Source organism: Euprymna scolopes, chromosome 37 (assembly GCF_053919585.1).
Source record: "Euprymna scolopes isolate OS-2025 chromosome 37, ASM5391958v1, whole genome shotgun sequence".
NCBI lineage: Eukaryota > Metazoa > Mollusca > Cephalopoda > Sepiida > Sepiolidae > Euprymna > Euprymna scolopes.
This window is the reverse complement of record NC_136518.1, coordinates 8,130,395-8,141,167: the sequence shown is the minus strand read 5'-3', so window position 1 is coordinate 8,141,167 and position 10,773 is coordinate 8,130,395. Positions and strand designations below refer to the sequence as shown.

General features: G+C 32.7%; 1 protein-coding gene and 1 pseudogene across 2 annotated transcripts in view; one reads left to right on the top strand and one right to left on the bottom strand.

The window, feature by feature from the left end:
• The first annotated feature begins 253 nt into the window (after positions 1-253).
• LOC145261385 (U2 spliceosomal RNA) lies at positions 254-387 on the top strand (annotated as a pseudogene).
• A 5,192-nt stretch (positions 388-5,579) lies between these two features.
• The window catches only part of LOC145261068 (MICOS complex subunit MIC13-like), a 70,684-nt gene continuing 65,490 nt past the window's right edge, over positions 5,580-10,773 (bottom strand). For both annotated transcript variants that reach the window (XM_080119237.1, XM_080119238.1), the window contains exon 4: positions 5,580-6,163. In XM_080119237.1, the coding sequence (XP_079975363.1) occupies positions 6,060-6,163 (104 nt within the window). In that variant the 3' untranslated portion in view covers positions 5,580-6,059. The remainder of the gene's footprint in view (positions 6,164-10,773) is intronic.

Below are 10,773 nucleotides of genomic sequence, written 5' to 3'. Positions count from 1 at the left end.
AAGAGAAAGAGGGTGTTGGTTTTATATTTTTATTATCGTCTAATATTTTGAAAGCTGAATTTCTAATAAAATGTGCATCTATAGGAGATAATGCCTGGGAATGTGTTCCCCCCCCCCCACAGTTTAACAGTGGTGTGACGTCAAGAGAAAGAGGGTGAGAGAGAGGGAAGAGTAAGTGGGTGAGAGAGAGAAAGAGAGAGAAAAAAAAGAAAGACGGTGTTGGTTTTGTGAAAAAAGTTGTTATTTACAATTGTTCGCATTCTTGGCCTTTTGGTCAAGATCAAAGTGTAGTATCTGTTCTTCAGATGCTGCACTTCTATTTCTTGTTCTCTTTCGGTGGAGGAGAAATCCTCCACGACTGAGACAATTTTTATTTTTGTACCTTTTCTCCACGTTAAAAAACGACCCTGGTGTCTAACTCTGTCCCGTGGGGAGGCATAGTAAATAGGTACAATTGTTCGCCATTAGTGGATGTTGACGTCACGTCACGTGACATGACTAAGCGTTTTTTTTTTTTAGTATGAATAACATTTTTTGTTTTAATTATAAAGTCTACACTTAATTTTATAGAAAATGCTGTATATATAATAGAAAAAAAAAATTACTGGTTTTGTTGGATTCAAGTGGATCCCCCCCCCTCCAGTTTAAGAGATAGCAGGTCACGTGGTAATATACAAAATGGCTAGCGTAAATATAAAGATCGGTTTTTTTATCGACGAATATTTTGAAAGCTGAATTTTTTTTTATTCCTGTACATTTTTTCCTGATATTTTTCGTTAAAACTCTTGTATAAATACTATTTTTAACCAGTTAAATACGTTGGAGACATTGTCATGGAGTTTAATAATCTCTAGAACAAAGCAGAAGAGAAATTACAAAAGTATCGGTAAAACAAAGTGTTTGTTTACATTTGTTCGCCATTACTGGATGTTGACGTCACGTCACGTGACATGACTAAGCGTTTTTGGATTATGTAATATTAACATTAAAATGACAGGTTTTTTGGGGGGCCCCCCTAGGAGAGAAATGATCAGTTCACCCCCTTTTAATGGTCCGTTTGGTGTGGAATTTCGATATTTGTCATGCGGGTGATCAAGGTTCAATATGATACATAATTTGTCAACTTTGGTTGTGTCTGTCAAAAGTTTGAGCTGACGTCACGTCACGTGACACGTATTGAATAACGTTAAAATGACAGGTTTTTTGGGGGGCCCCCCTAGGAGAAAAACGATCAGTTGACCCCTTTCTACTGGTCCGTTTGACGTGAAATTTCGATATTTGTCATCCGGGTGATCAAGGTGCAATATGATACCAAATTTGTCAACTCTGGTTCCGTCTTTCAAAAGTTTTAGCGTTACAAACAAACATACATACATACATACATACATACATACACACCGATTTTTGCCTTTTATATATATAGATGGTGCCGAAACGTGGACCTTACACCGCAAGCAGATAAATCAGCTTGATTCCTTCCACAAGAAATGTCTGCGTTCTGTTTGCAATGTTGGGACACCATATATCATGGCAGATGTCAAAATTGTCTGAAAAATTCCCTACTTCCTTCATTTCAGCTTGTTTGACTCGGTCTTGCATCAATTCACTGCTTTGGTAGCTCATTATAATACAACTTCCTAATCCAATAGCTTTTTTCAGGAACTCTATCTGCTGATTGTTTTCCTTCTAACTATAGACAGAGTCTTGTCAAAACTAAGGTCAATAGGCATCACCTGCCTTTGTGATAATCATTTTTTTTTCTTGTTAGCTCCTTACATCAAATGGCTTCATACCTTGTATGGAGTGACTTCTATGAAAAAAAAAAATTCTCTCAAAAATTCATGAAGATAAAAAAAAAAAAAAAAAAAAAAAAAAACCTAAAAAATTAAAAAAAGCAAAACAAAGAAAATCTTCAAATTTTTTTTTTATTCTTTTCAAAAAGACAAAACAAAAACACCCAAATGTCTGCCACAATATCTTTTCATAACACCGATTTTTTTCCGCAAAAGTTTAACAGAAAATGACAACACACGTGATTACTTTCAATAGAAGCAAATGATGACAAGAAGAGAGCGAAGCCGATAAGAAGAGGCAAAAGAAGAGGACGAGAAGAGTTAAAGACGGTAAATTGACGGCTGTTTCCATCTGGCTGATGCTGCAATTGCTGCCGTTTCCAGCCTCCAAAAAAAAGAAACGTGAAAATACAAACGCTGTTTCATCACATGACATATTTTCTTTCCTTTACAGTTCCATTACACTTTTTAAAAAAAATTTTTTTTTTTTCACACAGTGATCACCACTTATCAAGGCCCGGAAGCCACTTACGCATCTCTCCTTGTAATAAGAATGGCCAAAGTATTTGGGTGGATTGCGAGTCCTGTCTTGTGCCTCCGATGACGTCAGAAGACAAAAGGACAAATCTCGAACATTGTTAACGAGTCTCCTTATCGTCGTCCACTCTTGATAACGTTAGTGGGAGATCTTGGCCATTTTTCATGAAAAAATTTTTTTCTTTCTATTTCTTTCACTTTGTAATCGGAAATTTAAGACAGAAATAACACTTTAGAAGAAAAAAAAAATGGCGAGGATGTGACTTTTTATAGGCTGGAATGAATAGCAAAATTATTATTATTATTAGGTTGACTGCGTTTTAATTTTTTGGACACTTCTTGAGATAAAAATCTTTGTCGTAACATTAAATACGATCCAAAGTTTACGTCATGCACATTTGCTGTTATTTTAACTATTGTTATCATCTTGAGTATTATTTGCACAACGTTTCGGCCGATGTAACCTCCGACCTTCAATCAAGTTCATCTTTTCTAATTCAGAAATCTATTTGTGAATCTTATGTTTCTGAGTTTTTGAGATGAAGATTAATTATTCATATTTTTTGGATAATTTGGACTATTTTTCTCATCTTCAGTATTAATTCGCACGTTTCGGACGATCTAACCTCTGACCTTCAATCAGGTTCATCTTTTCAAATTCAATCTTACCACACGTGAATCTTGTGTTTCTGATTTTTTTTTTTTTTTTAGATGAAGATTGATTATTCGGTTATTCGGATTACTATTCTCACCTTGAGTGTTAATTTGCACAACGTTTCGGCCGATGTAACCTCCGACCTTCTTCAGGTCTATCCATAAGAACCTATGATATAATGAATAAAATACTTGGTAAAATTCAGTCATAAGTTACACTCTTCTAGAGGTTGAAGGCTCAACTCTCAGCGTGGGCGATATTTCTACTCTGTTATCGCTGAAGGAAGGTGCATCTTTTCGAACTAGCCAGACTTGGGAATCTTTTTGTATTCGTCGGACTATTATTCTCATGTTGGTCTAATTTTATATCTTGCTGAGTTTGGTTATTTTATTTATGTTTTTTTTTCTAAGAAGTTCAATACGAGGTCAGGTGTGCATTTCATGAAAGTGTTTTAGTGAAACAAACTGGATTTGAACTCGTCACACTCAAGTTTTTTTTTTTTTTGTTGTTGTTATGTCGTCAAATCATATTGTGTTTCTATCTTATAACAAAAATATATTGAATTTCAAGCAAAACAAATAGTATCGATGTAGTTATCATGATGCAAATAATAACATATCCAAAAATTATGGAAAACGATGAGGTAGAAAAATAATTATTCACGAAATATGACATTTGTAAAATCTAGCGATCTGGTTTCAGAATCTGCCAACTTGAATTGGAGTTAAGAGGGGAAAGTGATTAACTTCCCAATTTCTTACAAATTCAATCCATGATTTTTTTTTTTATATATATATATATATATAAAAAAAAAAAATTTTAATGTTAAAAATTCAAACAGTTTAAAAAAAAGTTATTTTAAAAAATTCACAATTATGTTTATTTTTGTTTTCTGAATAAATTGTCTGCTTTCAATTGAGTTACTTCCCTTTTGCTCGCGTCACGTGACCTGATATGTCTGATTCAGAATGTTAGCTGTAATTTTATCGAACTTTTTCACTCTTAGTGGAGCTGTTTTTCATAAATAATTCATTTTCTACCTTATCGTTTTCGGTAATTTTTGGATATGTTACTATTTGCGACATAGCGAATTACGTAAGTACCATTTGTTTCACTTAAAATTCAATATTTTTTTGTTATTATAATATAGAAGCACTGAGAAATATGAAAAGGGAGATAACTCACGTTTCATTTTGTTTGGAAAAATAAAATAAAAAATAAGTAAAACTTTCTTTAACGATGCCTTGGTTTGTTTTTCTTATTTGGTTTCAACTAAAACAAAACAGTTATTCTTTTTTATTTAAAATTTTTAAATTTCCATTTTTTATGGGGGGTGGGGGTGGGGGGTGCTTCATAAATTAAAATTTCTATTTACAATGCCTCCCCACAAGACAGATTTAGACACCAGGGTCGTTTTTTTTAATGTGGAGAAAAGAAACAAAAATTTAAAATTGTCTCAGTCGTGAAGGATTTCTCCTCCACTGAGAGAGAACGAGAAATTGAAATGTAGCATCTAAAGAACAGATACTAAACTTTGATCTTGGCCCGAAATTAACTGCAATAAATAAAATTCTAATTTTATGTTGCATACAAAAATATTCAAAATTCTACTCAAAACAAAATAAGGTTCTTGTCCAGAATTCACCCACATTGAAAACCAAAAATAAAGAAAAATCTATATGATGTATATACCTATGACAAAACGAAAATATCATATTCCAAAAATCACATAAATTGATCAAGTAGTTTTATTTTTATAAAGAAAATAATTTTCAATTACAACATAAATTTATATTTAATTATAATAAAATTTAGATTTAATTTTATATTTAATAAATATATACAAATATTCAATAAATTTATATCTAATTTAATTATGTAAGTGAGTAATTACAGCAGATTTATATTTAATAAATTTAAATTTTATTAAATAAATTTATATTATATTTATTACATATATATATATATATATATATATATATATATACACACTTCAGAATAAAATTATTTAACAATCAACAATCTACTTAAATCTTCTAACATAGAATAATAAAAATCTTTTGATTTGAAATACAAACATTTCACGTCATAAATTTTTAAATTCATTGAATAAAAAAAATATTCATTAAAAATAAAAAAATATTCATTGAAAATATTTGAATATATATATATATATATAAATACATACATATTTAATAAATAAATTTTTATATTTAATAAAATTTACATCTAATTCAATTTTTTATCAAATTTAATTCAATTATTTAGGTGATTAATCACAACATAAATCCCAAGTTTGAATTATTAAGTTATCTCTCATTGTTTTCTTTTTTTTTTATTTTAGATTGTTTTCAAAATGGCGAACAAGGCAGTCACTTCTATTACTCATAAAATTTAATTTTCTTTATTTAAAAAATAAAACTACTTTATTAATTTATGTGATTTTTGGTCGTTTTGTCACAGATACATATATTATACAGATTTTTTTTTGTTATTTTTGTTTTTTTTTTTAATATGGGAGGGATTTGGACAGGAGCCAATCTTTAATAAAAAAAAACAACAAAAAAAAAAAAAAACAAAAAAAAACAAAGCACTTCTTTGCTTTCAAAAAATTTTTTTAAACACAAATCTTTTCTACAAAATAAATTCTTATTTACTTGCCTCCCCACAAGGGCAGACTTAGAAACGAGGTCAGTTTGTAATGTGGGGAAAATCCAGTTTCCATAAGAGGCGCAATCTAGATTTGGACAAAAATTAAAATTGTCTCAGTACAGTAGGATTTCTCCTTCACCGGCCAAATCACAGACAGAAAATCGAGACGTCTGCAAAACATGAAATTCAAATCGTATTTGCTGCGGTTACACTAAAAAAGTGTCATCCCAGGAAGCGTAATTTTTTTTTTTTTATGCTACAAAACCGAAAAAGAACATTTGGCAGCAAATAACGGCAGTCTGATTGGATCGGCATCAATGATGATCGCAAGAAATGATTTGCAGAGTTTGAGGAGGGGGGCAAGGGGTACCGGTGGCCTACCCTCTGCCCGACGGTGTCCATAAGCAGATGTCTGTTCACAGCTAGCTGCTCCTCACTGCACTTTTCGCCTCATCGATGGCTTTTTGACTATAATATTTCACATTTTGAGGGGAATTGGCCACAAAGCTGAAAAGGCCTTCAACACCTGTGAAAGAAAAAGAAAGAAAAAGTCAACAAGAATTGAAAAAAGAAAACAAAAACAAATTCATATATTACATAGAAAAATGCAAGCATGAAAAGTAATATGGTTAAGATTAAACTTAGAAAAGTAAAAGGATTAGTTGTTAAAACTGGAAAAGAAAAAAACAAGATATTCTATAAAAAAATATAATAAATTTATAACTTAAAATATTGCAGCATTAAGAATTTTTTTATAAATTTATTATATTTTTTACTAGAATATCTGGTCCTTTTATTTTCCAGTTTTAACAACTTGTCCTATTACTTTTCCATATTAAAATCTTAACCATATTACTTTTCATGCTCGCATTTTTCTATGTAATCCATGATTTTTCCAGGCTTTGCTTTGAAATAAAATTTTCTCTCTCTGTTTCACTTGTTACCTGTGAACTATTAGCAATTATACAGCTGAAAGACAAATCGAGACAGCGGTGAATTATTAGCAACAATTATTTTAGATCTTGTTATATCATCATCTCCGCTGTTCTCGGCTGATTTGTGGTAGCGTAAAAAATCGTCTCTCCATTCCTTACAGATTCTGAGAATTTTTGAACACAGTAATTTTATTATAACTTTTGTTTTACTGAACGAAAATTTTTTTTTTTCAAAAGCTAGCTGAGGAGGTGACCTATGAACTGTGAAAATTGTTTGACATTTGGTCGCAAAATGAATGAGCAGTGAAGCAGTTATAAATGAGTAAAACTAACACTTAACCATATATTCAAACACGGTAGTGTTCCAACGATAAAACTTTGTGGGCTTGCTTGAATCTTGCCTTTCAGGAACGAGCGATTCCATCTTTTAAAAAAAGAGATGACAGGTGATATATATATATATATAGAAAGCTCTAGCAGAAACAATCCAACATAACATATGGACCCTACATACAAACATTTGATAAGAAAACTAAAAGATTAATACGTAAATTGGAAAAAATAAAAAAGAAAGTCGTTAAACAGAAACTCCGTGATTTTCAACAATATGTTTGAATGAAAGCTTGCTGCCTATATATATATATATATATATATATATATATATATATATATATATATATATATATATATATATATATATATATATAAGCAAACAGTTAATAAAACATGTTAAAAAACATTTTGAAAAAGAGTTAAAAACATATTTAATCTGAAAAGGAAACACTTGATAAGTTGATAAGTGGATAGTCCCTAATCCACGGAGTTTCGAAGAAATACTTTCCTTCTCATCAGAGGGTAGGAATTAGCAAAATGCGGGATTGGATTTTGCATGCAGAAATATTTGATGAAACAACAAGTAAGTCAAAGATCTTACTTGATAACAAAAAAGTGAAGCAGAGGGAATATGGTGAAGAAAAAGGGGATTACACGTGAATGGATAGTCTGGTGGAAGATAAATAATCCAATGACGGTAAAATCCAAAAATATAAAATATAATTTTATTTTATATATATATATATATATATATATATATATATATATATATATATATATATATGGGCATGGCTCAGATGTGAAGGAATGAAGGTGGAAAGTTGTATGTTTTGATTTCGATTCTAGCTGATGGCACCCAAATCTTGCATATATACTTTTTTAGTTTGGATCTCACGACTATATATTAAGCTTAATATAATAATAGATAGAAAATTGTCTCGATAATAATAAATATGTAAGTTGCATGAATTACGGCTAGCTGGCTTGCTAGTATTTTATAAAGGGTGCCCCCTATTTCAAACAAAAAAAAAAAAAAAAAAAAAAAAAAAGAGAAAGGCTCCCACCTATGAAATCATTAATAAAATTCACAATCTAATGATATTTGGTGCAAATAAACTTCAATCTATGCCTTGTCCACCAAGATTAAATCATGAGTGCCCAACAGTCTTCGTTTTATCGCCTCTAAATAATATGCCGTGCACACTTTCGTGATTGTCTCAGCAGTAGGAGGTGTGATCCCGAACGGGTCTTATACTCACTGGACCTCAACTCCCACCCGGCCAATATTTATACATGTAGAGTTATCTCCATCAAAACAATCTCATAGAGTATGCCTGTACTGAAATTGGGCCATCACAGCTCAAATCAGAGCAGTGCTAAGAGAAAAATCAACTAGCAGGGAAACCCAATGTTGCTGGGGATCGAATAAAGATCAATGAATGTTCGTCACTTCCAATAGATTTCATCAAAATCAGTGAAATCGTCCATTTTCCCATCAAATCGATTAATTGGCTCACTATTTATCAAGACCAAAAGGCCACTCGAGGATAAGGGTTAAAGAGTGTACAGTAGACAATTGGACAATAAAGTAATTGTTAGTAATGGAAATTCGGTAAATTTGTTAACTTATATGGAACGGCTCATCAAAAACTGTTTTACATTGGACTTGAAGACAACCATATTGTAGTCAGTTGGAAAGCATGAAAACGGAAGACAATTCCATAGGCGTGCAGTTCTAAGAAAGAAGCTTTGTTCATAGAATCTACGTTTAGGTTTAGGCACAGGTAAAGAGTAGAGAAAATTATTTTCTGCTAGACGGGTGTTTCTTGTTAAAGTTTGGCGAGGGGGGGCATAGATTGGGGCTCAGTCGAGCACTTGTCATGAAAATAACAATAAAGCAGAGACAAACTCACAACATCTCTTCTGTGAGAAAGAGGTTGCCTGTTCTAGTCGGGAACCCACTGCAGTACACTGAGAAGAAACTTTACATGTCTCCCTGCAGTGACTTAGTCCACAAGAGATTGGAGTCTACATTGCACTATAGAGAACCTACTGTTGATTTTATGAAATTATTTTTCTATAATTGCTAAAATTGAAGTTTAAAACGCAAAAGTCAAGTATCATAGTTCGACTGTGCTTCAAACAGAAACATTCATTTTGAACACACCCCTGTTTTATCACATAATGTACTATTGATTCTACATGCTGGGCACTTTTGTTTGTGCAATGATAAAACTTTTCCATATGCATTTGTGATGTTAGGCTGTATAAGGGTGTTAACTTTAGTCAACATCAGACTGTTGCTTCTTTAATCAGATTTTTTTTATTATAAATTTTCAATAATTAACAGAGTCATTCCGATACAAAACCTATCTAAGAATACATTCATGTGAAATCAAAAAATATCGACCCAGCCATTTCAGAGTCCATAAGGAAAACTCAGACACATAGCCTTTTTGATATAAGTATGGATAGGGATTATTAATCACACCTATAGTGTAGTACTACCCCATTCCCACAAAAATGGAATCATCCAAGGAAGGTTTTTAGTTCTCTCCCACTGGAAGAACTTAGAAACCAGGGTTGGAAAGTGAGATTGAGAAGTCAGCGCCTCCGAGAAGAGGCACTCTGACCAACAAAAAGTGCCTGGGCAGCCCCGTTGACATTCCCCCGGTGAGGATGTCTCAAGTGGTTAACAATAAACTAACCCCTTCTTAAAGAGAGAAGGCAAAGCCTGGGAAGGCGGACCTCCTAGAACTGCACAGAACTAAACTCCCATCGCAAAATCAACAGGAAACGGATCATTGCAAGAATGGTCAAATTTCTGTTGATTTTAGAGGCCTGAAGATAAAAATCCCTTTTAAAAGAATCGTTAATAAAATTTCGCAATACTTCTGCAATCCAAGCATATAAGGTACAAATCAACACCAGTTTATGCATGCTTGAATTGTTTGAATTGTCCACCAGGTTTCTGTCGTGAATGTCCAACAGTCTTTGCTCAACCATATGCAGGACACTTTGATAATCACTGCATTAATAATACATGTGATCCTGAATGGTTTTTATGCCCACCAGAACATTAACCCAACTAGACTTATTTGTGGGATTATCTCAAAAGATAATTTCTATCAAACTCGTCTGAGCTCCAATCTATGGTCCCCCCTTGCCAAACTGTCATGAAAAATATTTGTCTAGCTGAAACCACTGTCAATAATTTTCCCCACTCTTTATTTGTGCTTCAACCAAAACGTAGATTCCATGAACAAAGCTTCTTAGAACTGCACACCTGTGGAACTCTCTTCCGTTTGTTTTCCTTCTGACTACAATTTGTCTTCAAGTCCAACATAAACAAATTCTTGATGAACCGCCCCCCCCCTTAAGTAATCTAATTTACCAAATTTCCACTACTAATGATTACTATATTATCCCATTGACTACTGTACACTCAGTAACCCTTAACCTCGAGTGGCCTCCAGGCCTTAATGAGTGGACCCCTATGTAAAAAAAAAAACAATCCTCAAACTATTCCTAAACTGAAGAGGGTGATCACAATTCAATCAGAGCAGTTCCAAAAGAGAGAGGATGTCAAATATACTTGAAGAAGCTTGGATGCTATCACATATGGAAGTGGGGCACTTTAGTGATCATCTCATCAGTATGTGGTGTGATCCTGAAAGAGCTTCACACCTACTGGACCATAATCCCCCTCCTCTCCTCTCAGATGTTTATCTGTGCAATTATCTCAAAGATAATATCTATCAAAGCAATCGTCAAACCATTCCAAAACAGAAGATGACCATCATGTGGCTAAGTGAGGAGTATGTTAGAGTTATTGACAATTCTGCACATCACATCCATGTTTTTCATT